Consider the following 26,902-nt stretch of genomic DNA (forward strand, 5'->3'; position numbering starts at 1 on the left):
GGTTTTAATGTATGTATGTGCTTGTTTTTTGCTTAAAAATTAAAATATTGTAAGTCGCTTTGAGTTGCTGTGGCAAAAGATGCAACTAATAATTTTATTTTTTTAAAAAATAGTTTTTCTTTGGTTTTACAAATGTAGAATTAAACAGTACAATACAAAATACATATCCGTGGGGTCCTATTGTCATCCTTTTTATTGCGTATTCCATGTTATATGTCTCCCATTTTGTCCATAATATTTGCTACATTCAAGTGTTACTGCGATCCTTCTAGTGTTTTCATCTGTTTACAGTGGTCCCTTAGATAAGATGCCACTAACAAAATAAATGAATAATAATAATAATAATCTGGAACTAGACTCTGTATCCTTGAAGAAGTAGGATTTGCTAGCGACATCGTACTCGCACCCCTGTTTGTGGAGGAAAGGGGGCAAAGTTTGGACCTAAGAATCTGGCCACCTATGGGAGACCCCTCCATTGATAGCTGTGCCCGTCTACCGATGAGCAGAACTCCCTCCCTTGTGTGTCACACTCTCTCCGTAGAAGTTGTGGGCTGCAGTTTGTGGACACGGCGTTCCAGCTTCCTGATCCACCCCAGATTTCACTTTGGGGTGGGGGGAGCAAGTCTCTAGTCCTCAAGGATCCGAGGATGTGCTTGAAAGTGAATGGGGGCGATGGCTGCTGGAATCCCAGAATCCCAGGGAGGCATCTGAGTAAGAACTTCTGGGTGGCAGGACTTCAGAAGCTGGCGCTGCTTCTCGTTTAACAGTTTGGGAAAGCAGAGGAGCAAAAATAGCAGACTGCTGCAGAAGTTCCTCAAGGAAAATAAGCCAATTGGCCTAATTTTATGCTGATTGTAGAATTTTGGGTTTCCTTCATGCAGGGTTTTGGATTGCCTGACCTAGAAATACGCTTTCCCCCTTCTCTCATTAGCATGGGGTCTCTCAGTGTTAGAAACTCAGATATATAAACTAGGCACCAAATGGCTCCTTTAAACCCGGATTACAGTCGCCAAAATGAATGTCTTAGATGCCGTTTGGGGGCCGGAGGGCTCAAAAGTTCTATTTTCCCCCATAACACTACTCTTTGGTTCCTGAATTTCGTTCCGATGGTGCAGATAAAATATCATGGGTCGAATTCTACAGGATTTGCTTGTGAAAACAGGCAAGATCCAAACGTCAGGTGACATTATGGCACCTGGGCATCTTCACTTGGTTGGAAGTGGCGGATAATCGCCAGGTGCAAAATGCGCTTGGTAAATGTTGAACAATTCTCTCTCGGGACCTTTCTTGTCGCCTGTCCCAAATTTCTACCCCTTTGCCTCCTGCAGCATTCTAAATTCTGCAGAAGTCCCTACGAACAGAGTTCACTAATAAACTGTTAAAAGATGGGCATTTTAAAATAATAATAAATTGGCGTCTAGTCGGAGGGCAAGATTAAGGGTTTTTACCTGCTCGCTGGAATGCAGCAGCGGGGAACATACACCCCCTCAGCTATGAAAAGATTTACAGCGCCTGACACTAAGCAGACCAGCCTTGTTGCAGCCACTCATTTTATGGGTGACAAAGGGACGGTTCACACAGTAATTCAGTCTACGGCTGAGCCCTTGGCAGGTTTCCCCCCCCCCCCAACACCTTAGCCAACCCCTTACTAACCTACATTTTAAAATCTGCCTGAATTTGGGAGGTGGGTAGTAACATGGCTGGGGAACTTTTCATGGCGGGGAGGAAGAGAAATCAGAGTATTGGAAAGCTTTTCATTTTCTAAAAAACATTAATAGCTGCAACACCAGTCAAACATCAGGCAGTTTTAGAGTTGCAATTAATTCAAATGTGTGTGTGTGTGTATGGGTGCACCGCTTTTGGGATGTGTTAAAATTTACAAATGCTAATGTTTTTCCCCGGTGCCTTTGTTCCCTCCTTAAAATATCTGAAAATTCAAGAAAGGTTAGAGATAAAAACAGAAGAATACCCGGAAATATTTCAAGGCATGGCCTATATAGTTTTCTTAAACAATGTAAGGAAACTACAGGCCATTCCTTGAAATACTTCCGGGTATTCTTATTTATTTATTTATTCGTAAATAATATTCACTTGAGTTTTCATATGTCTTAAGAACACAATGCTATTATGCATCAAATACTATACTACCAGGTATTCGGAGAAAATTAATTTCCAGGTAAAGCTTTGCATTTATTTATTTTTTAAATGTAACATTAAATGTGCTTAAAGGGTTTTCCCTCTAATTCATTTCTGTTTGCCTTTTGAGGTCCAAGTTACACACTCGGTTTAGGGCAAAGGAACATTTTCTGCGTTCCATTATTTTTTGCATGAAGCCACATCTCTTGGGGAGAAATTTGCACAAGACCGTGGGGAGGGGCATGTGGAGCCTCTGCCCCTCCTTGCCAGGTTGCAGGTAGATCTCAGGGATGGGGTAGGTAAACGGGACAGACAGACGGGGCCTTTGCATGCTTCAGCTCTGCTTTTCAGGTCTTGTGAGCTGACTGCCTCTTCTCTCGAGATGAGAGATCCCAGGCTTCCTCTGAACCTTGGGGCTGGAGAAAGGTCAGGAGCCGCAGGTTGTCAAAACGGACTCATTACACCAAGTAGCTGGTTCCAGGTTTTCCAGGTTTGGGGAGCAAGTGAGCCCCAGCTTTGAAAAGGGTGACAGCTAGAACAGGCCTCCCCATGCATGCTCTGGCTGTCCGTTTGCAACGGGAAACAGGGTACAGTGGTACCTCGGTTTAAGAACAGTCCTATTTAAGAACAATTTGGTTTACAAACTCCGCAAAACCAGAAACAGTTTGAGAACTTTACTTCGGTCTAAGAACGGAATCCAAACAGTGGAAGCGCACGGGCGGCGGGAGGCCTCATTAGGGAAAGGGTGCCTCGGTTTAAGAACAGTTTCAGTTTAAGAATGGACTTCCGGAACGGATTAAGTTTGTAAACTGAGGTACCACTCTGTCTGTCTGTCTATCTATCTATCTATCTATCTATCTATCTATCTATCTCTATCTCCCAACTCTTTTTGGCCCCATCTTTGCTGAACATTTAAAGCACTGTACAGTCGTTCCTTGGATCCTGAACGCCTTGGTACTCGGATGTTTTGGCTCCCGAACGTCGCAAACCCAGAAGTGACTGTTTTGGTTTGCGAATGTTCTTTGGAACCCGAATGTCCGATGGAGAATCTGACAGGCTGCAAGAGTTTCCTGCAGCCTATCGGAAGCTGCGCTTTGGTTTCTGAACGTTTTGGAAGTTGAACGGACTTCCGGAACGGATTCCGTTCGACTTCCGAGGTATGACTGTAAAAGCACTTTAAACAGTCATGGCTTCCCCCATTTGTTAAGTGAGGTGTTAGGAGAGGAACCCCCCCCCCCTTTAGTCTCCTCCCAGAGCTAGTTCCCGGAGTGGCTTAACTGTCGATCCCTCTTCCCAGGGAACTATGGGAATTTGTTCAGTGAGGAGAACGAGGTTCTCCTAAGAACCCTCAGTACGCTTAAGAAACTACAGCTCCCATAATTCTTGGGGTAAGCCTTGGTGGTTTAAAGTGGCATGAAACTGCTTCAGATGCTTAGTGCAGATGAGGCCGGAAGCAGAACTTGAATATTGGCCGTCCACTCCTCCCCCCTACCCAAAAAGCTCTGTCTTGAAAAGTGCATGGAGGCCATTTTGTGTTTCGGAACATTTTTTCCATGTAAACCTGTCCCGAGCAGTAGAGGCCCTTTGCAGTTAATGGCTCCTCTCAGGCCTTTCACACTAGCAGAAAATAGGAGGATATTCCATTGCTGCCGCCTCCTTCATGAAGGCCGTAATGAATGGCTATTGTCCTGCTGCCTGCTGTTCCAGGCTGACATCACTGGCGCTCTTTTGCGATGGTGTTGGACAATTTCTCTCCCCCCAGTTAACCCTTCCCACGATCTCTTTGAGTTTTGCAAGCTCCATTCTACATCTTCACGTCTCCAGGAGAACCACAAATTTGCTCAGGGTGCTCGGCTGAGACTGAGAGGGTTCAGACTCGACTCTGAAACTGTGATTTTTTTTTTGCATGCTTGATTTATTGTGGCATCTGCACCGGCTCCCACCTGATAGAGCTATGGTTTGTGAGTGGCTGTTGAAGCTGTTTGTTTTTTTTTTCAAACCATGGTTCAGGCGGATCATGGTTTGGTGTTGCATGTGAGCTGACAAATTGTGATGTTGCTTTGGCCTCGAGAGGCTTTGGTTTGGGGGTAGGATTCGGGGACTTTTGAAGCATAGGGGAACGGAAACAATAGATGCTATGGTCTGCCTGAATATTGGGGGCACAATTTGTGGTTTGGAGCCTAGACTGTGGTTGGCAGCGCAGGAAGTTTTCTTCTACTAAGTGAGACGACTGATCCTTCTAACTGTTTTGCTGATTGGGGATGGCTTTCCATTTCTTTCCGATGGGGAGTCTTCTCTAACTGTGCCGGGAAGTGCTATGGAATTGGGACCTTCTGCATCAGGGGTCAGCAAACTTTTTCAGCAGGGGGCCAGTCCACTGTCTCTCAGACCTTGTGGGGGCCGGACTACATTTTGAAAAAATAATAATGAATGAATTCCTATGCCCCACAAATAACCCAGAGATGCATTTTAAATAAAAGGACACATTCTACTCATGTAAAAACATGCTGATTCCTGGACCGTCCGTGGGCCGGATTTAGAAGGTGATTGGGCCGGATCCGGCCCCCGGGCCTTAGTTTGCCTACCCATGTTCTACATGCAAGTCAGATGTTCTGCGGCTTGACTACAGATTTTCCCTTTAGCTCACATCATCTGTGTTGAAGCTGCTGTTGCAATCCTGGCGCTGCAAGCTCCCCCTCTCTTTACCAGAATTATTACAAATCCTCCCTCCATTCTTTATGCAGCCTGCTCCTGCAGAACGGACGTTGGGTGTGCATTTTGGAATGTGTCAGGCGAAAGCTTTCTAGCAGGGGGAGCCAGGCGTTAATCAGACAGAGCGTCAAGGGCCATCAACAGATCTTGCCAAGGCCCAGCAAGGACTGGGCATGTCTGTGTGCCACATTTTGACCTTGCACAGGGCGCCATAGTACCAGAGTTGGCCACTGATATTGGCCATGAATCTCACAGGGTGACTTTGGGGGAGCTGTCATAGTTTTTGTTTTTAATGTTTTTGTTGTTGTTTATATGCCACCCATCTGACTAGCTCGCCACTCTGGGCAGCTTCCAGCAAAATATTTTTTAAAAATACAATAAGACACCAAACATTACAAACTTCCCTATACAGTGGAAGTATTGCATACGCTTCAGGTTACAGACTCCGCTAACCCAGAAATAGTGCTTTAGGTTAAGAACTTTGCTTCAGGATAAGAACAGAAATCTGGCTCCTGTGGCGGCGTGGCAGCAGGAGGTCCCATTAGCTAAAGTGGTGCTTCAGGTTAAGAACAGTTTCAGGTTAAGTACGGACCTCCTGAACGAATTAAGTACTTAACCCAAGGTACCACTGTATACAAAGGTCCGTATAGTAAAAGCCATGGTTTTCCCAGTAGTGATGTATGGAAGTGAGAGCTGGACCATAAAGAAGGCTGATCGCCGAAGAATTGATGCTTTTGAATTATGGTGCTGGAGGAGACTCTTGAGAGTCCCATGGACTGCAAGAAGATCAAACCTCTCCATTCTGAAGGAAATCAGCCCTGAGTGCTCACTGGAAGGACAGATCGTGAAGCTGAGGCTCCAATACTTTGGCCACCTCATGAGAAGAGAGGACTCCCTGGAAAAGACCCTGATGTTGGGAAAGATGGAGGGCACAAGGAGAAGGGGACGACAGAGAATGAGATGGTTGGATGGTGTTCTTGAAGCTACTAGCATGAGTTTGATCAAACTGCGGGAGGCAGTGGAGGACAGAAGTGCCTGGCGTGCTCTGGTCCATGGGGTCACGAAGAGTCGGACACGACTAAACGACTAAACAACAACAACAACAACCACTGTACAAGGGGAAGTCACTGCAGCTCAGCCTAGCCTACTTCACAGGGTTGTTGTGGCGATTAATTGAGGAGGGAGGAAGAAACAAGCATGCTATCTTGACCTCTTTGCAAGAAATGAACAAGGAATAACTCAACACGCAGCAACACTGGTGCTGTTACGTGGAAATTCAGAAGAGCTCTCCTTAAGAACCTCACACTTTGTGCCCAAGCCGTTAAAGATCAAAGTTTCCCATGGAAAAGATGGACATTTTGCACCGTCTCTCGAGTTATCCTGAGGATAGCAACGATTCCTGCTAATGCCAGTCCTGGCCAGCTGGATCCAGCCTTGGAAACTTGGTGGCCTGAACGATCATAACCCCCTGTGAGCGGTTGCTGCCGCCACCGCATTCTGAATGAAGAGCTTGAACGGATTCTCGAAAAAGGCGGCGTTGTCCCAAACTGGTTGCTTCATTTCCCCCCCTCCAGATGCTTGGAGATGTAGCGACCTCTAGCGGTCAAGAAAGGCTTGTTTGCCCTTGGCTCCCCAAGGATAGGAACCCTGGGGAATTGAAATTCGGCACTGTGCTGTGCATCCCACAGCCCAGAGCTGGTTCGTGCTGGTTAGGAGTTAAATGGCAAAATCCAGGCCTTGTACCAAATCAGATCGTTTGCCTTGTACCAAATCAGATTGTTGGTTTATGTGGAAATCGTTCAATTTGGTTGTGTACGTTCTGATGTTTTGCTTCTGACTGCTTTTGCTTATGTTCATGGTTAGTACATGTGTTGTAAGGTGCCTTGAGCATGGTTTTAACTTTGGAAAGGTGGCATACAGTGGTGCCTTGCAAGACGAAATTAATTCGTTCCGCGAGTTTTTTCGTCTAGCGAATTTTTCGTCTTGCGAAGCACGAAATCCCATAGGAATGCATTGAAATTCAATTAATGCGTTCCTATGGTCAAAAAAAGTCCAAACAAAGCCAAATTTGGTACAACAAGAGTTTATTAAGTGCTCTTTAAAGTCACACATACTGTAAAGAGCATTTCAAAAATTGAAGGAACAATAAATTAAGTTTCTAAACATGACAGAAAAACTTTTTTTAAAAAAACAACATGTCCCAATGGTCACAGAAAATCATAAAAATTCAAAAAAAACCACACAAGCTCCCAGATTCTTGCAAACCCCTCCTCAACTGTTCCCCCAGCCACCCACCACACAGAAATTCAAATCCAGAAATGTTTTTAAAAAACAGCAGAGTGGCCCAATGGTCACAGAAAATCATAAAAATTCAAAAACAAAACAAAACCACACAAGCTCCCAGATTCTTGCAAACCCCTCCTCAACTGTTCCCCCAGCCACCCACCACACAGAAATTCAAATCCAGAAATGTTTTTAAAAAACAGCAGAGTGGCCCAATGTTCACAGAAAATCATAAAAATGCAGAAAAAACACACAAGCTTCCAGATTCTTGCAAACCCCTCCCCAACACCAAGTCCTTGAATTCCAAACACCCCAACCCAAAATCCTAACCCCCCCAAAAAAAGTTTTAAAAGTTTAAAATAAGTTTTGGAAAAGCTTCAAAAATCACCAAAAAACTCAAAAAAGGCTACCACATCGTGTTCTATGAGTTGCTCCTCGAAGTCAAGTCACAACTGTATTAACGGTGTTCAGAAAACGGAAACAAACTTGCAAGATGTTTTCGTTTTTTGTCTTGCAAAGCAAGCCCATAGGGAAATTCGTCTTGCGAAGCAGCTCAAAAAATGGAAAACCCTTTCGTCTAGCGAGTTTTCCGTCTTGCGAGGCACCACTGTACAAATAAAAAGATTGATGGATTGATCATTGGTCCATCTAGCTCAGGTGGTAGAGCCCAATAATAACAATAAATTTATTCTTTATTAAATTTGTATACTGCCCCATACCTGCAAGTCTCAGGGCGGTTACAACATAAATTCACAGTAGAAAAAAATACAAAATAAATAATAATAACAAAAACAACTCAATATTTGTATCAGGCATAGGCAAACTTGGCCCTCCAGATGTTTTTGAGACTACAATTCCCATCATCCCTGACCACTGGTCCTGTTAGGTAGGGATCATGGGAGTTGTAGTCCCAAAAACATCTGGAGGGCCGAGTACGCCTGATCTATATGCTGCCCACCTAACTGGGTTGCCCCAGACATCTGATGGTAGGGCGTTCCACAGGGCAGGGGCCACTACCGAGAAGGCCCTCTGCCTGGTTCCCTGTAACCTCACTTCTTGCATGAGACTCCTAATTTCAGAGTTGTGGGTTCGAGGTCCACGTTGGGCAAAAGATTCCTGCATTGAAGGGGTTTTAGAATTCTTTAGTACCTGGACAGCAGCTTGGCTAGAATTAGGCTCTTAGTTTGTTTTCTCTTTCTCCTTTCTCATAGATCCTAAAGGATCCTCGGAAAAGCGGAAAGGAGGTAAGGGATCACCTGAACTTTTGGAAACATCTCTTTGTCTCCACAGTGCTTTTTGTTCTCCCCACCCATGGACTGTCATGGACTGGTTGGAAGCGGAGGAATGGTGGGAGGAACAAGCTTCGGAATTCTTAAGAGAATAGAGCTCAGAGCCCAGGGATTGGTGGTGGGACAGTGATAAGTAGAGGGAGAAGACTAGGAAGAGGTGGTGTTGAAAGCTGGAAAGGTAACAGGGCTTAGTGAGATGGGAGAGTCTGTGGCAGAGAGAAGGCCAGATTCAGAGGCAGAAGCTGAAGCCAGGAGAGGAGGGAGGCCATCAAAGCAGACAGCTGAAAAAGGCTAAATTAAAGGATTCTAATTAAAGGGTTTAAAGTTGAGACGTGGGTAGCGCTGTGGGTTAAACCACAGAGCCTAGGACTTGCTGATCAAAAGGTCGCGGTTCGAATCCCTGCGACGGGGTGAGCTCCCGTTGCTCGGTCCCTGCTCCTGCCAACCTAGCAGTTTCAAAAGCATGTCAAAGTGCAAGTAGATAAATAGGTACCGCTCCGGTGGGAAGGTAAACGGCGTTTCCGTGTGCTGCTCTGGTTTGCCAGAAGCGGCTTAGTCATGCTGGCCACATGACCCAGAAGATGTACGCCCTCAGCCAATAAAGAGAGATGAGCGCCACAACCCCAGAGTCAGCCACGACTGGACCTAATGATCAGGGGTCCCTTTACCTTTAATACAAAGTTGCAGGCTAAAGTATAGTGACATAGGGGAAGTTTTCAACTGATTCCTTAAGGAGAAACACCCTGGTGGTTCTCCATGGAGATGTGTTCCATTGTTTTGGTGCCACTCTTAAAAAGACCCTGTCTTGCATATTTGCTTGAGAGGTCATCACCTTGGAATATTTGTTTAGGACCTGGTCCTATTCTGAACATGGCACATCAAGATTTAATTGATTACATTTTGGGTGTACATTTTTTTTTTAATTCCCTCTCCCCTCCAAAGAGCTCAAGTTACTCCCTTGAAGCAACACTGTGAGGCAGGTGAGATAGTGACTTTTCCATGGTCACTCAGTCCAGGGAACATTGTGTTGGAGTGTGAATTCGAACCCGAGTCTTCCCAACCTCATTTCAGCACTGCTATGCCTCTGCTGGTTCTTGCTTTATTAAAAATACCCGGGGTACCTCAGTTGGTAGAGCATACGACTCTTAATCTCAGGGTCTTGCGTTCGAGGCCCATGTTGGGCATTGCAAGGGTTGGACTAGATGACCCTTAGGGTCCCTTCCAGTTCTACGAAAAAAGATGATAAGAGAGTGTGTGTCCTCTTTCTTTCCAGGGCCGAAGAAGAAACGGCCGCCTCTCTTGAGCATGCCATCAGCAAACAGGCAGTCATCCGTCCCACCAACGTAAGAACCGCTGCTTCGCTCTCTTGCAAGTTCCTAATATGCTGTCTGCTGTTATGCTTTTTATTTTATTTTTTTAATTATTGGTGCTCTGTAATGTGTTTTCAGAGGGGCATGGGTGGCGCTGTGGGTTAAACCACAGAGCCTAGGACTTGCTGATCAGAAGGTCAGCGGTTCAAATCCCCACGATGGGGTGAGCTCCCATTGCTCAGTCCCTGCTCCTGCCAACCTAGCAGTTCGAAAGCACGTCAAAGTGCAAGTAGATAAATAGGTACCGCTCCGGCGGGAAGGTAAATGGCGTTTCCGTGCGCTGCTCTGGTTCGCCAGAAGCGGCTTAGTCATGCTGGCCACATGACCCGGAAGCTGTATGCCGGCTCCCTCGGCCAGTAAAGCGAGATGAGCGCTGCAACCCCAGAGTCGTCCATGACTGGCCCTAATGGTCAGGGGTCCCTTTACCTTTAATGTGTTTTTAGTGTTGTACGCCGCCCTGGGATGTTTTTGATAAAGGGCGGTTTATAAATTGAATAAATAAATAAAAACAAATAAGAAGAAGAAGAAGAAGAAGAGTTTGGATTTGATATCCCGCCTTTCACTCCCCTTCAGGAGTCTCAAAGCGGCTAACATTCTCCTTTCCCTTCCTCCCCCACAACAAACACTCTGTGAGGTGAGTGGGGCTGAGAGACTTCACAGAAGTGTGACTAGCCCAAGGTCACCCAGCAGCTGCATGTGGAGGAGCGGAGATGCGAACCCGGTTTCCCAGATTACGTGACTACCGCTCTTAACCACTACACCACACTGGCTCTCCAGCTCATAGCTTGTCTACATAAGGAGAGAGGAGTCTGTGGCTCTGCTGGACTATATCTTTCTCATAAAGCCCTGACCATTGTGCATGCTGGCTTGGGGCTGATGGGAGTTGGCGTCCAACATCACCTTTGTTAGGGGCACAGTTGCCCACTTCCACTTTGGATTCTCCTCCCCATTTATGTGCCCCTCGGTTTTGCTGGAGCCCTAGTGACTTTACTGAGTGTACCCGTTTGACACTCACCAGCAGCCAAATTGCAAAATTTCAGAAAATCGACACCAGGTGGTGGACTTTTAAATAGAGCCTTTGTATTTCCTTGCAGACCTCCAAGAAACTTGGATTCCAGGACTTTCATTACTGTTGGTGAGAAGGTATGTTGATGCTGATGTTGTTCTGTTTTTGTTTTTTTTACTTGTTTGGCGCATGCACATCGATTAACAACATTTTTTTCTCCCTGTGATGTTTTCTGGATTATCAAGAATTCTTCCTTGTTCATCTTTAAATAATTGTTTGGGGTCCGGTTTTATATAGATTACAGCTCCTTCCTTTTTTGTTACACCTGAGGTTACAAAGTCCTTTCCCAAAGTCCTTTTGTTCTTCAATATTCTTCTACGTTTCCTTGCTATGTGTGTTTCTCAGAGGCAAATCACATCAAGGTTTAACTTCTTTAACAACAAATTTTGTTTGTGAGAGAGATAAAGAAGGTTGCTGGCTGATGTTAGCAATACGAATATTGGCTCGATCCTAAGCTAAATGTATTATTTTTTCAATTTTTTTGTGTGTCTTTCTTTCTCTTACCTGGTCAACAGAATTTCGAAGTAGAGGCCGACGACTTGGTGAGCATTTCAGAGTTGGGAAGAGGAGCTTACGGCGTAGTGGAGAAAGTGTATCATGCGCAGAGCGACACCACCATGGCTGTGAAGGTAAGAGCTGCAGTACTATATAAATATTTATTTGTTTGGTTTTTCAGATTAAAGTTTTACAATTACATAGCCAACCTACATCATAAAAACAAGATTTCCAAAGAATCTCCTGGACCCCCCTCCTCCCCTTTGTGGGTCCTGTTGTTAGTCATTTCCTCCTGCATCTTTTATAATACAGTGGTAACTTGGTTCTCAAACTTAATCCGTTCCGGAAGTCCGTTCCAAAACCAAAGCATTCCAAAACCAAGGTGCACTTTCCTATAGAAAGTAATGCAAAATGGATTAATCCGTTCCAGACTTTAAAACAACCAGGGGAGGAATAGTTTTCCTGAAGCCTTGACCGTATGGTTATTTCCTTTTTCCTTTCCCACTCTCTGCAGAGAATCCGAGCCACTGTGAACTCTCAGGAACAGAAGAGGCTAGTGATGGACTTGGATATTTCCATGAGGACCGTGGACTGCTTTTACACTGTCACATTCTACGGAGCCCTTTTCAGAGAGGTAGGTGAGCAGCGGGGAGGCCAGAGCCCCTTCATTTTTGCCGGCCACCTCAGACAGCGAACACAACCTCTGAAGCGTTTGCTGAAAAGCAGGGGGAAGCCAACCTGATGCCCCCCCAGATGTCTTTCTTATTTATTTATTTATTTATTTGAGGTATACGGCACAAAAAATGTAACACTTAAGTAATAAGTGGTTAAACAAATAGCGTTCTCAATAAAGCGCATTTTTGAAAAATCAAGTTCCAAAGGCATGTCTCGAAATAAAGCAGGGATGACTCCTGCCACGCCCTTCCATTGGCAGGGAGTTCCACAGGGCAGGACCTGCTAAAGGTTCAGTCCTCTGACGAAGGCCAACCAATTCATCTCTCTCCTCCTTCTCTCCCTCCCTTCTTTTCAGGGTGATGTGTGGATCTGCATGGAGCTAATGGACACGTCTCTGGATAAATTTTATAAGAGGGTCCTGGAAAAGAAGAAGACGATCCCCGAAGACATACTTGGGAAAATAACCGTGTCTGTGAGTGGCACCTTCTTTCTCTGGGGAAGGTTGCTGTGGGACCCACCCACCCATAGCAAGTGAGCCAGGGAGAGCAGTCTGCATGATTGCTAAGCGCAGAATGCAGCAGCCAACACAGATGGAGAGACCCCAGCTTCTCTTTGAAATCAGGGTGGGGTCGTGCAAAACCCTTTTTATTAATTGAACTTCCATATGTCTCCCCAAGCTGCTTATTTCAGGCTGGTGAAGAGGCGTGTGTATCTCCCCCTCCTGCTGCAACAAACTCCCTTCCCTACTTGCCTCCCAGAACCAGAAGAGGCATGAAATGGGCAGAAGGGAGATACCTGCAGGCGCAGTCTCTGATTATTTGGAGAAGAGGGGACTTAGGCAGCTGTGGGGAGATGGGGGACATTCAGTCTCATGGGGGCAAGACTTATTGGAGATGAGTTGCTGTGCTCATTAGGCCTGATACTCCTTTGCAGATTGTGTTTTTTGCTAATAGAGTTAACTCTAGCTTGCATAGCGTGATTTGTGAGTCTAGGGCCCGCCACCCGCTTAGAGATAAATAAGACACAGGGACACATGAATTTAAGGTTAATGGGCTAAAGAAGGCCACAACTTTATTGGTTACAGCATGTGAGTGCTATTTATTGGCTTTAGGCATTGGATCAAACAGTCTATACATGACTCCACCCCGCTCAGCGGGGAGTCATCTGAAGGTTAACAACCAGTGGGAGGAGCTTGTTGATGCAAATACAGTGGTACCTCGGGTTACATATGCTTCAGGTTACATATGCTTGAAGTTACAGACTCCGCTAACCCAGAAATAATACCTCGGGTTAAGAATTTTGCTTCAGGATGAGAACAGAAATTGTGCAGCGGCGGCACAGCAGCAGCAGGAGGCCCCATTAGCTAAAGAGGTGCTTCAGGTTAAGAACAGTTTCAGGTTAAGAACGGACCTCCAAAACGAATTTAAGTACTTAACCTGAGGTACCACTGTACAACTGAAGCTTCCCCTGATGTCACTGGGGGCCATGCCATGGCCCTAGCCACCAGCAAGGCAGCGGACAAGATCCACAACCGCCGGATTCCTTTAAAGGAATATCTACACAAGGGGAGGGTAGGTGATGGCCACACCTGCCCTCCAACACACGACACATATTCCAATGCCTAACCGCCAATACCCAAAAAGTTGTGACGGTTTGCTACGAGGTAAGTGAAAAATCAAGAGGCTGCTTCCAATTTGCCAGATGGAGAAACATTCCTACCAGGCCCCCAGGGCAACCACCCTGAGTCCATAGCAAGGTCAGACACATAAATATGATCTAAAGGGCGGGTGGCCGGGTGATCTGATGACAAAGGGGCACAGAATGTGAAGATGGAGCTGCCGCGGCTGCTTGAATGCGGCTAAACCCTGCCCACAAGCCAGTCCTATTGGCTGGCCTACAGGCGTAGCGCGGCAGCCAGGTAAGCTGATACAGGGGGCTGAATACGCCCCCCTGCCGACAGGGGAACCTGTCGGAAATCAAGCCTTTATCTCCCAGGCACCCGGCTTGGTCTCCTGTTGACCTCCCTGTCTGCTTTCCCGGCAAGATCCAGGCAGAGGTCGCGATAGGCGATCCTTCTCAGCGTGAGAAGAACACACCACTCTTTCCTGCCCCCCCAGGCAGGGGAAAGAGATAGACAGAAACGTATTTACATGCCTTTATTTCTGTCTTTGCAGCGTTACAGAAAACACGACCGCTCTCTTCAAACTCCAACAGCCGAGAGACAAACTCCTCCTGTACTTCCTGTACAGCTCATATTACACTCTGAGCTAATTCCGGTGCCCTCTGCACTGTGAATTGACTGCCCCTCTGTTTCCCACGGAACAGTCCCAACATTCCCATTATGTTTTGCTTTCAAGCTAGCAGTAGCTCGCGGCTGCATTGCTTCAATATCGTAACACTCCTGCTCACAACTCCCCTCTGTTAGGAGGCTATACTGCTGGGTCGCTCCAAGCACGGCAGCTCACCTGGTTGGCCAAAGCTGGTCTGCAGCTAGAATTACACCTCTCTCTCTCTCTTTGTCTTTCTCCAGATTGTCCGAGCCCTGGAGCATTTGCATAGCAAGCTGTCTGTGATTCACAGAGGTAGGCATTGGAGTTTGTGCATTACGAGGGCTGAGCAGGGGGCGTAGAGCTCCTCTTGGGATGTGGAAGATCCTGAGGCCAGCCTACAGCATCTCCTGTTGGAACGATCCTGGTTGCAGACAATATAGAAAGATTGCCTGCCCAGAACCCTGCCAAGCTGTTGCCAGTCAATATCCAGTACTGAGCTAGATAGAGGCAGAGAACAGTCTGTGCTGATAGAAGGTGGCTTCACCATTAATCATTCCAGAGCTGCTAAAGTTAGTTTCCATTCTGCCTGACTGGACACACCTTGTCATGTTTGCATCTGTATCTTGCATATAATAATAGTTTATTATTTATACCCCACCTGTCTGGCTGGGTTTCCCCAGCCACTCTCCCAACAGAATTAATGATAATAATAACAATAAAAAATGATAAAACACCAGACATTAAAAACTTACCTAAACAGGGCTGCCTTCAGATGTCTTCTAAAAGTCAAATAGTTGTTTATTTCCTTGACATCTTAAGCATTCCGCAGGGCGAGCGCCACCACCGAGAAGGCCCTCTGCCTAGTTCCCTGTAGCTTCACTTCTCACAGTGATGGAACTGCCAGAAGGCCCTCGGAGCTGGACCTCAGTTTTTCATTAAAAAAAATAATTAACGGAGGAAAGTCTCCCTAGCCGATCCAGAGAAAGAAGCGTTAATTGCTCTCTTTGTGCATTTTCCTCTTAACAGACGTGAAGCCGTCCAATGTCCTTATCAATAAACAGGGACATGTCAAAATGTGTGACTTCGGGATCAGTGGATACTTAGTAGATTCTGTGGCGAAGACCCTGGATGCTGGTTGCAAACCTTATATGGCGGTGAGTTTTTGATCAGTTGTTTTGGGGCACACCGCCCTTCTCTTGCGCCCCCCCCTTCAATCATTCAGTTTTTTGTGATCAGCGATCAGCCTTCAGGAAGAAACATGCACAATTATTTATTTGTTGGTTCGTTTGTTTCCTATATCCGAGGATCACAGGGTGGTGTACAATATAAAAACACAAAAATACATGACCTGGTAACAAATGTAAACAATAACCACTCCCCAGTATAAGAGGCTATAGATTGTTTAATTAGCCCAAAGGCCTGGGAGAAGAGGAATGCTTTTGTCTGGCGTTTAAATGAAGGCACCAGACAAGCTTCCCTAGGAAGAGCATCCCACAAGTGGGGAGCCACCACAGAAAAGGCCCCGCTCTCATGTTGCCGCCCTCTGAACCTCTTGCAGAGGAGGCACACAAAGAAGGCTGCAGGTGATGACTGCAGGGTCCAGGTGGGTTCATATGGGGAGAGGCGGTCCTTGAGGTATTGCGATCCTGAGCTGTTTATACAATAATACCAGGCCCTGGGATCTTGGGATAAAGGGTGGTATTATAAATTGTATCAATAATGGGAAACCAGGCTGATAAAATTACGAATAACAGTCTCAGGCAGGCATGGAAAACAAAATTATAAGTTTCCTCAAATGAACTCTGGCAAGTTTCACATGCACAATTTTTGGCTGCTCTGGAAGGAAGAGATGGATGTGTTCTTATCTGAAAGGACCCCCCCAAAAAAGCATAAAATGCATTTGACCATCCTGGGAATTTCTGTAAAGTGAGTTCAAGTACAGATCTTACGTACATCCCAGCAAGAGAAGTGGTGCTTAAGTGCATGAGTTATAATTTGTTGGGAGCCACCCAGAGTAGCTGGGGCAACCCAGTCTGATGGGTGGAATAAAAATTATTATAATTATAACTGTAGTAGTAATAATAATTATTAGTCTCCCTCTCTGGATTCACAGAAACGTTTACATTGACAATAGGGGACTTCTTTGAACTTCCCCTCCAAAGTGCATTTAACGGTGCCAGAATAAATGCCCCGTGATGTTCAAAGAGCACACAAAGAACCCAATTCCTCCCCATTGGTCATTTCAACAGAATGAGTGTCACTTGGCTGAGGACCCTTTCCAGGCTCTCTTTGGGGTGAATGGGTGGGAGGGTATATTCTGCTATTGGTCCCATAATAGTGTTTTAGTGATACAGATTGTCCACATGTCATTCCACTTCGTTAGTTGTTCTGTGATGCTTCCCCCGATGTGAATGGGCACAATTGCCGTCTGGAGGATAACTCTTGTGCGGCAAAGCAAAACGTATCTGGATATTTTCAGTGCAGTGGTACCTCTGGTTGCGAACGGTATCCGTTCCGGAGGCCCGTTCGCAACATGAAAAGCCCGCAACCTGAAGCGCCGTATCTTCGCAGGTGCGCGGTGCAATTTGGTGCTTGTGTGCATGCGTGAAGCGCGATTTAGCGCTTCTACACATGTGTGAGCGGTGAAACCCGGAAGTAACCCTTTCCGGTACTTCCGGGTTGCCGCGGGACCCAACCTGAAAAAACGTATCATTTAGCAAGCATAACATGAGGTATGACTGTATTTAAAAAAACCCCACAGGATTTCAGCAGGAAGCTACAGTGATACCTCAAGTTATGAACTTAATTTGTTCTGGAAGTCCGTTCTTAACCTAAGGCGTACGTTCCCTACATAGTCCTCCTGTGGCCCCAGAAGCGGATTGTGTTCGTATCCCGGGGCAAAGTTCGCAACCCAGGACACCTACTTCCGGGTTTGTGGAGTTTGTAACCCGAAGCAGTTGTAAGCAGGACTGTTCGTAACCCGAGGTAGCACTGTACTTAAAGTGCAGTCTGTCTGCCCTGAAGATTTCTGCAGGTGCAAACAGTATATTTATATCTTACCCTACCTGCAAGGAACTTGGGGGAATGGTTCTTCGCCTCCCCTTTCTATCCTTAAAACAGCCGTGCAGGGTAGTTTGCGGCTGAGAGGAGGGGTGGCCTGGCTTAAGGTGAGCTTTCGTGGCTAGGCAGGGACTTGAATCCAGCTTTCCGTAGCTCAACCACCAGACCATGCCAACCCTTTTCGATACCTTTCCTTTGCAGCCAGAGAGAATAAACCCTGAGCTGAACCAGCAGGGGTACAATGTGAAATCGGACGTCTGGAGCCTGGGCATCACCTTGGTAAGAAATCTACGCAGAAGTGTGTCTGTGTGTAAAGGGATCAGTAATTGAGTGGGTTTAAGAATTCAACAGTCAGGAAACACGTGAACACTGTTGAGGATCTATGAAATATATTGCATGAGATACTGTCACCTTGTTGTGGGGCTTGCCCCAATCTAGAATAGACGTATGGAACTCCCTGCTACCAGATGCAGGGGTGTGTATTAGTGTAAAGGTAAAGGGACCCCTGACCATTAGGTCCATTAGGTCTGGGGTTGTGGCACTCATCTCGCTTTAATGACCGAGGGAGCCGGCGTACAGCTTCCAGGTCATGTGGCCAGCATGACGAAGCCACTTCTGGCAAACCAGAGCAGCGCACGGAAACGCCGTTTACCTTCCCGCCAGAGCGGTACCTATTTATCATCTTTCACTTTGACGTGCTTTTGAACTGCTAGGTTGGCAGGAGCAGGGATCGAGCAACGCGAGCTCGTCCCGTTGTGGGGATTTGAACTGCCGACCTTCTGAGTGGCAAGTCCTAGTGTCTGTGGTTTAACCCACAGCGCCACCAGGGTCCCTGTGTATTGGTGTACTTAGCTTTAAAAGAGGATTAAAAGAAAAATCACAGGGAGAGTTTCATCAGTGGCTACTGGGCTAATGGAGCCTCCTTGTTCCAAGATAGGATACCTCCAAATAAGAAATGTCAGGGACGTAGAACGATGAAACTTGCCTTCAGGCTTTCTGGTTGGCTACTGCAGCAAGCAGAAACACTGGACCCAGGTAGAAGTTCCGTTTGACCAGGAAGGGCTCTCTGTTTATGTCCTGTTCTGCTCTCTACCTCTCAGATTGAAATGGCCATTCTCCGATTCCCGTACGAATCCTGGGGCACCCCTTTCCAGCAGCTGAAGCAAGTGGTGGAAGAGCCCTCGCCTCAGCTGCCTGCGGAGCATTTCTCACAGAACTTTGTGGACTTCACAGCCCAGTGGTAGGTGCCCTTCCCATCCAGGCCGCCATCTTGTCTCCCAGAATGCACTGCACTGGAGGTGATCCATTTCCCTGGAGCACAGTGCTTCAAAACACCCCCAACTTTGCATTCAGAATGTCCCTGGCAGCATCTCCCAAGTTGGTTTTTATCGAAGTAGGTTTTACCCTCGGGCATTTTAATCTGGTTTAGGACCCCGTTGGCTGTTGGTGGTTTTAGGGACGTGTGCAATACAGCTTCTTCACCACCTGAGCTTTGCTGTTGGAGTGATTTGTAGGAAGAGGAACCTCATTTTTCCACCGTCTGTTATTAGCAGCTTGCAGTGAACTTCACCAGCATGTGAAATTCCTGGGAGAAGCATCTCTGGGTTCATGTGGATGATGCATGGGCACACCTGGAAGCGAGGAGCGTCTGCCAACTCTCCCCACCCCCACTCCCAGCCCAGATTTACCCCTGTAGTCACATGGTAGCAATAAGTAAACAAACAACCCCTGTGTTGCAAAATGTGACTCAGCAATATCAAAAACAACACGATGGCCAGAAACATTTACAGTATAGAAAACTTTATGGAATAATGCAAAACATCAAAATTATCAAACTGATGAAGAACTGAACGAAACAGTAGTTGCTATCTGGAAACACTGTTCAGCAGAGTTCAGATTTGGACATTTGCTGATCATACAAAGCTTTACAAGCTTGATCCCTGCCGGGTAAAATCTGGCACGGTGACTTATTCAAGGACTTCTAGAGACTTCAGTTTGATAATTTTAATGTTCTGCGTTATTCCGTAAAGTTTTCTATATTGTAATTGTTTCAGGCCATCGTGTTGCTTTTGATATTACTGAGTCACACGGTAGCAAGCTGATACCCTTAAGTATGGCAAATCCAGAAATTTGCACTCTTGCAGCTCTGCAGAAGGCAAAAGCAGTGAAAGCAATTTTGTAGGAACAGGTGAGAGGAAATAGGGACTGTCCTTGATGAATTTGGGCAGCTGAAATGTATGCAAATTGAAATTATAATGTGTAATTAAAAGGCAACATAAAAGCTGCCTACAACAAGAGCAGAATACTGGGACCTGCCCCCACCCCCATTCCCCCCCAAAAAAACTCCCCATATATGAGTAAAATATGATGCAAACTATTGTTTTTTTCCTTTTTCAAACATAAACCTTTGTTAATGTTAAGCAGAGATAATATAGATTGGGAGGAATGAAAGCTTCACACAGCCCTCAAGTTTCTTCTGGGTCTTGGTAGGATGCATTTAATTGAAGGAATGGGTTTCCAAAACCCAAAACTGACTGTGCAGGCAGTTTTTAAACTGTACCAAAATCCCCATCTCCTTAGCTAAAATGCATAAACTTTAGCCGTTGAGCAAATGAAAAAGAAGAACACAGCTCTCTCCCTTATCAGTTTGACGGCAAGACTGGCCTTGACTTTACCAGTAGAACAGACACAGACATATCTTATGTCCTGACCACAAATGACGCAGAGACCCAAGTCTGGGACTAACGTCAGAGCATGTTCTCAGAAGTAGTGACCTCTTGCTCCAAGATAGGAGTAGGAACAGGAATATCCTTTTATGGTCAGGAGTGCAGGAAGGAAATCCCTTTTATGGTTGAGAGTACCAGAGCAGGAACATATGTGATGTCAACCTACATATACAAGCTGATGTGGTTGGAAGGAGGAAGAGGGTGCCTGGAGGATATATATACTGCATGAAACTTGTCATTTCTTTGGACTTGCTGTGGACTCACCACGCAAGTGCCTTCTGCTATCCGGAGAGCAGAATAAACTTTCTTTGAACCAACTCGGTGTCATTTTGACTTCCTTCCTCCTGTCACGGAGCAACGCAGACCCAATCGGTGAACTCCAATAAGGCTACATAATCACCAAAACATATGTTTCACATAACTCTATAGATCACAAAACTCTGTTTACATAAAACAACCTGATGAGTATTCAGGACTATATTAAAATGCCACACAAATAAAACCAGTGGCTTCATTACTATGAAAAAGTTACATTTTATGTTTACTTCCTTCATAGCAACATAATACCTATCCAGCTTTCCTCTAAAGTTCTTAATGTTTTGTACAACCGACCTCTTAACTCTCACGAATTGTCTTTCCTTGTTTTTCATTCTCTTAGTTTGAGGAAGAATCCTGCCGAACGATTGAGTTATGTGGAACTCATGGTGAGTGTCTCTTCTTCCTTCTCCAAATTTGGTTAAGGGTTATGCGGTGCCAGCAAGGAATTAATAGAATTGTAGAGTTGGAAGGGACCACGAGAGTCAATAATAATAATAATAATAATAATAATAATAATACTTTTATTTATACCTCACCATCCCTGGCCAGAGCCAGGTGCAGAGCAGCTAACAACAGTAAAATTACAGTAAAAACATAATTGGGGGGGACGGGACCAATTTAAAATACAGGTTAAAATGCAATTTAAAATGCCGCCTCATTTTAAAAGTAGCCCATAGAGCAAAAACCATAAGGGGAGGGAAACATAAGGGTCAGACTTGAGTCCAAACCAAAGGCCAGGCGGAACAGCTCTGTCTTGCAGGCCCTGCGGAAAGATGTCAAGTCCCGCAGGGCCCTTGTCTCGTTCCACCAAGTTGGGGCCAGTACTGAAAAGGCCCTGGGCCCTAGTTGAGACCAATCTAACCACCTTGCGACCTGGGACCTCCAAAATGTTGTCATTTGTGGGCCTTAAGGTCCTCCGTGGGGCAGACCAGGAGAGGTGATCCCGTAGGTCCGACCCCCTGCAATGCAGGAATCTTTTGCCCAACGTGGGCTTCAAATCTGTGATCCTGAGTCTCATGCTGTACCTACTGAGCTATCCAGGAAATGACTGCCCTTCATTGGAGGATTTTACACAGAGTTTGGACGGCCATCTTATCAGGGACTCTTTAGTTGTGATTCCGGCATTGCAGTGGGACCGCCTCTTCCTTTGCTCCTTGTGCAAGATGAGACCTCTTCTCCCTGTCCCAAACTGAAGCCGTTCTCCTTTCCCAACAGGCCCACCCGTTCTTCACTATGCACGACACCCGCGAGACTGATATGGTCTCCTTCGTCACAGAAATCCTGGGAGAGGACTCCTAAAAGTCCCACGGAACCTCGCCATCGGAACAAAAGAACCAGCCCTGCCTTCTCCTGGCGGGGGGAGAAAACGGAATAAGGATTTTTACAGCACCAACTGTGGTTTGCACAAAAGAGAATGAATGTCTTCGCTGCTTCCTCCCCTCCCCACCCCCACCCCCAAAATAATTTTTCTCTTCCCTCCCATCCCTTTTCTCGGCATCATGCTGGACTTAGAGAGCGATTTTATTATTATTATTTAACAAGAGGCCTCTATGAATGACACGTCTTTGACACGTAGACGTCTTCGATCCCAACTGTAGCCACGCACAGTCCGCTTAAGGGTTGAAGGGCGCTCAAGACAACTCCCCCCCGGGTGGGTTTTGAGAAAAGCACGTTGTGTTACTTTTAAAACCAGGCGCCTTTTTGAAATGCAGCTCTGTGTGTGTGTGTGTGTGTGTGTGTGTGTACGTGTGTGTGTACGTTTGTGTGTCTATGAGCATGTGTACCTTTGCTTGGAGAGATCTGAGCCCATCTAAAACTGCATACAAAACCACAGCAGCCACAGAAGTGTCACCTGTCGCAGGTGAACCAGCAGACCTGCGGGGCTGGTTGTTTTTTGGGTGGTGTCACTTCATCTTGCAAGCGGCAGATCGCATTAAAATAAAATAAAAAAGCTCAGTAGATCACGAGGCTCTTAATCTCAGGGTCGTGGGTTTGAGCCTCACGTTGGGCAAAAGATTCCTGCATTGCAGGGGGTTGGACTAGATGACCCTGATGGTCCCTTCCAACTCTATGATCTAATATCTATGAACTGAATCCACACCCCAGTTACTCCCCGTATGTTGAAAACTAGCTCTTAGAGCAGAATGGAAGAGTTATTTAAATGTTCTCCACTGTGGAAGTCTGGGAAGGACTCTCACCTATAATTCTGTTTTTAACACGACTCTTAGTTTTGTTATCGCCCCCAAACATTTACTCATTTAATGCTAACAGCCGTTTTTCTTAGATCTAGACAGACGTCTCCTTCAGTTTTCCACAGCTAACTGTAATACATTATCAGTTTCTTTTAAATGCTCTGTCCAGTCACAGTTGTGTGGCAAAATCAGTACACACACACATACACAAACCCCTCTTTAAGCACAAGCAGAGAGTCCCTCTCTCCAAAATTGCTCTAGAAGCTGTGATTGAGTTGAGCAGCCATCTCTCTGCTGACCTAAGACCACAGGTGCATCCTGTTGTTGGACTGCCATACCCATCATCCCTTACCCATTGGCCATGCTGTCTGCTGGGGTTGATGGGATTGCTAGTCACGCAATGCTTTGAACACCACGTGTTTCCCACCCCTGCTATAGAAAGAGTCCCAAGGACAGACAGGCAGTTCATAGCCATATTTAATATAGTGGAGGGAAGAAGCTAACGTCCAGATTTATCTAACAAATCCCCAGATCTTTCTTTCTTCCTTTTTAATGAAAAGAGCAGTTGAATGTGGGGTGTCTATATGTATTGGGGTGGGGCATATTGACAGTTCCTCTGCTGTCTCTCCCGCCCCCCCCCCAAAGTTCACATACACAAACCAGCTTCAGTACCACCCAGCCAGTCGGTGACGATGGGAGTTGTAGTCTTAATAAAACTTTTTTAAAAATCCACAGACACTTTTTCATCTGTGACACATTGCAGGGTAGAAGCATCCATGTCGGTTTCCCCACCACGGGGACAAGCGGACTTGCTTTTTCTGTCATGCCAGCTAATGTCTGCACATGGGGAAGTTGTGAGTCAGTTGTCCAGTGTTGGGTGTGCTAAATGGCAGTCCCTATCTGGGATTTCTCAGGCAGTGCCCATTTCCATTCCTACCTGGAAATGCTGGGATTTGAACCTGGGACCTTCTGCATGCGAAAGCCAGGTTCTCTGCCGCTGAGCTAGGGACCGCCTCCTTTTGTTCATCTGTCTCATCCTCTCGGAAAAGGTGCTTACCAACACAGTTGACGCTTGTTGCTAAGTTGTACTCTAATGCCCTGCCCACGACCCACAAAAAGGGAAGCATTTACCTGTGATATTATTATAGCCCCACTTGGTTTCTGTGGATTACGTCTCTCTCCCCTCCCCTAAACACACGTGCAAGTCATATCCATTATTATTATTATCTTCCTTCTTTCTAATATATTTGTACATATAAATTATATTTTGAAAACTCAGCATTATGCCCAGGTGGGAATAGGTTTGACAAAACAACCAGCAATTTTACTTAGACCAACCAGCCTTAGGGAGTGTTGGCAAAGTGTTGTGGTTCAAAGGGGAAAAAACAAGCCACCTAATTTTTAATGGGTCCTTTTTAAGAAGCATCCCTGGATTCTTAAAAGCATGCCTTGGGTCTTCAAAAGTGGCCACCTCCTTTGGAGAAGTTAGGTTTCCCTCCTTTGCTCTCCTTCCTACCCCCCAACCCCAATAATGTTCCTAAAAGTTCCATGCCTTAACTACTTTTGTAATTCTGTGGAATAAGGTCCAGGGTTCTGGAAGCGTAGGAATGCAAGCAGGATCAGGCCAAAGCTCCATCACTGACCAACCACATCCCTCTGGGAAACCTGCAAGTGGGGAGCTAAGGGCCCTCGACTCCTGTTAGGGCCGGTCCTGCCATTTGGCAGAGTGAAGTGTCTGCCTCAGACTACATCTGCCGAGGGGCTGGGAGCAGCTACAGAGTGGTACCTGCATGCCTCCTAAGCTAGCAAGCTGATTTTGGGGGCCGTTGAGGAAGCAGTTCCATCACCAGTGCTGAAGTTTGACCCCATTTGCTCTGTACATTTGAAGCGGCCCCCTCCTACTTTGAACAATGCCAGAAACTGCTGAGAGCTGTTGGGAGAACCCCATTCAACTCGCAGAGTCCCTTGGGGAAGAGGGTTTGGCTGCTAAACAGCTCCTGAGAACCGTAGCTTCTGCATGTGATGGGCGTGGAGTTACTTTTGGCCTTCCAGTTGTTGCTGACCCACAACTCCTGGGATCAGTGGCCTCGCTGGGGCTGATGGAAGTTGTATTTCAGCAAAGGTTCCCCACGCCTGGTATATGGAGTGGGTGAGGAGAGGTGCCACCTCCTGCTTTCACGTGGGCAACACAATGCCGTCACTGGCTGCGTTGTCTTTCCACACTTGGGCTTCAGTAGCCATGCCGCCACTGAAGGTGGAGGTGGTATATTGCCATCATGGCTCCTATTACTTTGCCCAACCTCCCTTCTTGTAGCCACCAAAGCCCAGCGGCTATTGCTTTAGCAACCTCCTTAAATTAAATAGGTGTCGTTTGATCAAGTTGTTCTTTTGTCTGTCCCGAAAAACCCATGGCTTCAGCATTTTTAATGTTTTGTTTTATTTTTTTTAAAAGATGATGAATCACTTTCCATTTTTCTCCTGAATTCCCCCTCCCTTCATCTCTTCCTAAGGCAAACTGCTGCACTTTTGTCATGGGTTAGCCCTGCAAGTGTCGTGTGGCAGGTTTTTTGAATTGCAGGTGTTGTATAATTTTTATCACTCGTCTTTATTTTTAACGTTGCGGTTGTACTTTTCTGGAAAATATCCCCCCATCCTCCTCTTCCTTCAAAGCTTTGGTGAATTTATTTTTTAACTGCATGGTTTTGGATTTTCAGCCTTGTTTTCTCCACTTTTATATCCCCCCCACCCCACTTTTTCCAATAAAAACCTGGTTTGAGAAAGCGAGAGTGACTCCATTTTGAACACCCAATAAACAAAATGGCGGCTTCCCCACTAGCGAGAATCCAAGCCAAGGGGCTAAATGCAGCCCATGTGCCCCCTCTGTCCTGGCCATGCCCATAACTGACCTTACCTCACACACTTGTTGAGTGGTTTTTGCCTGACTGGAATGTGTCCTAACAATGCCTCTTGCTTGCCTGGATGGTGAGTGGTGTGTGTGTGTGTGTGTGTAGAAGTTAGCCTATTTTATGTGGGTAAAATTCACATTCAGCATTTGCCTCTGGCCCTGCCCGCTCCGGGAACGTGGCCCACCAAAGGTTGCGCACTACGGAATGTGGCCCTCAGCCTGAAAATGCTTTCCTGCCCTTGTTACATGAGCTGGAACTACGTGGAGCCAGAGAGAACCTTCTGGGTTGATCTTAGTTTAGAGAGAGCCACATCCCTCTCTCTAAACTACACTGCAGCTTGCTTGCTTTTTCTTCTCCGCTTGCCCTACCCCGCCTGGGTCCTTTCCAAAAAAAGGCTCGCCGGTGGGGATGGAAAATGGTTTTGTATCTAGGAAAGAACTGGATGCTTTTATGAATTGGAAGACTGTATATAACAACAAACTTGGTCATTGGTTTTCAATAAAATAAGCCACCCAACCCAGTTTCTTCTGTGATTTTTTCCCTTACAAACACTTTAAATAAAAGTAACAGCCAAGCTTTCCTTGATGATGTGTTCTTACTCCAAATCAGTGTTCCTCAAACTTGGGTCCCTCTCCAGCTGTTTTTGGACTACAACTTCCATCATTCCCGACCACTGTTCCTGCTAGCTAGGGATGATGGGAGTTGTAGTCCAAAAACAGCTGGAGAAACAATGTTCTAAAGCTGCTCGCCATCACAACTCTTAAATCTTGCACTAATTCCTAGCTGGGGGAAGAGAACTGCTTGCTTAAGGCATCCTTGGTTTGACCCAAATCGTTCTGTCCATTGCTATAATGTGTTGTCATTATTCTGTGATGAGTTGCACACCTAGATGAGAGCTGATCCTGATTTGCTGTATCTCCAGACTGCCTTACATGTTTACAGAACAACTTACAGAAAACTGTTAAATCCAAATGTTTTTAAAATGTATATTCCACCAAGGCAAGTGTACAAAGGCCTTTTACGCTGCTGTTCATTTTTGCAACATGACATGGATGCAATAATAGTGCAATAGCGGTGGATTTACACTGGACTGTTGACAAATCATTCTGCTTTGTAAGTTCTGCAATACTTCCCCCATGTTAATTACATTACTGCTATCTGGAGGGGTCCCACTGCATGACAAAATAAGGGCAATAAACAAATTAAACCGAAGCATCACTTGTATAAAATGCTACAAGATTTCAGCAGGAAGACACAGGATAGGGAACAAAACAAGTGTGTGCCACAAAACATTTGCAGGTGCAAAAGGTATTGGAATAATCACGTATAACCACCTCAGTACCAGCAGGAGTAGAAAACCACCATGAATGCATAAGCAGGAGCGGCCCACTGTCTCATGACTTA

The 26,902-nt window shown here is 46.0% G+C and overlaps 1 protein-coding gene across 3 annotated transcripts in view; it reads left to right on the plus strand.

The window, feature by feature from the left end:
* Positions 1-26,014, plus strand: part of MAP2K3 (mitogen-activated protein kinase kinase 3) — a 70,944-nt gene extending 44,930 nt beyond the window's left edge. For all 3 annotated transcript variants that reach the window (XM_082199872.1, XM_082199873.1, XM_082199871.1), the window contains exons 2-13: positions 8,343-8,375; positions 9,694-9,763; positions 10,885-10,933; positions 11,372-11,485; positions 11,866-11,985; positions 12,382-12,498; positions 14,557-14,608; positions 15,323-15,450; positions 17,558-17,635; positions 18,457-18,596; positions 20,741-20,786; positions 21,616-26,014. In XM_082199872.1, the coding sequence (XP_082055998.1) occupies positions 8,343-8,375; positions 9,694-9,763; positions 10,885-10,933; positions 11,372-11,485; positions 11,866-11,985; positions 12,382-12,498; positions 14,557-14,608; positions 15,323-15,450; positions 17,558-17,635; positions 18,457-18,596; positions 20,741-20,786; positions 21,616-21,699 (1,031 nt within the window). In that variant the 3' untranslated portion in view covers positions 21,700-26,014. The remainder of the gene's footprint in view (positions 1-8,342; positions 8,376-9,693; positions 9,764-10,884; positions 10,934-11,371; positions 11,486-11,865; positions 11,986-12,381; positions 12,499-14,556; positions 14,609-15,322; positions 15,451-17,557; positions 17,636-18,456; positions 18,597-20,740; positions 20,787-21,615) is intronic.
* Positions 26,015-26,902: the final 888 nt, after the last annotated feature.

This window comes from Podarcis vaucheri (genome assembly GCF_965113315.1).
Source record: "Podarcis vaucheri genome assembly, chromosome: 14".
NCBI classification, from domain to species: domain Eukaryota; kingdom Metazoa; phylum Chordata; class Lepidosauria; order Squamata; family Lacertidae; genus Podarcis; species Podarcis vaucheri.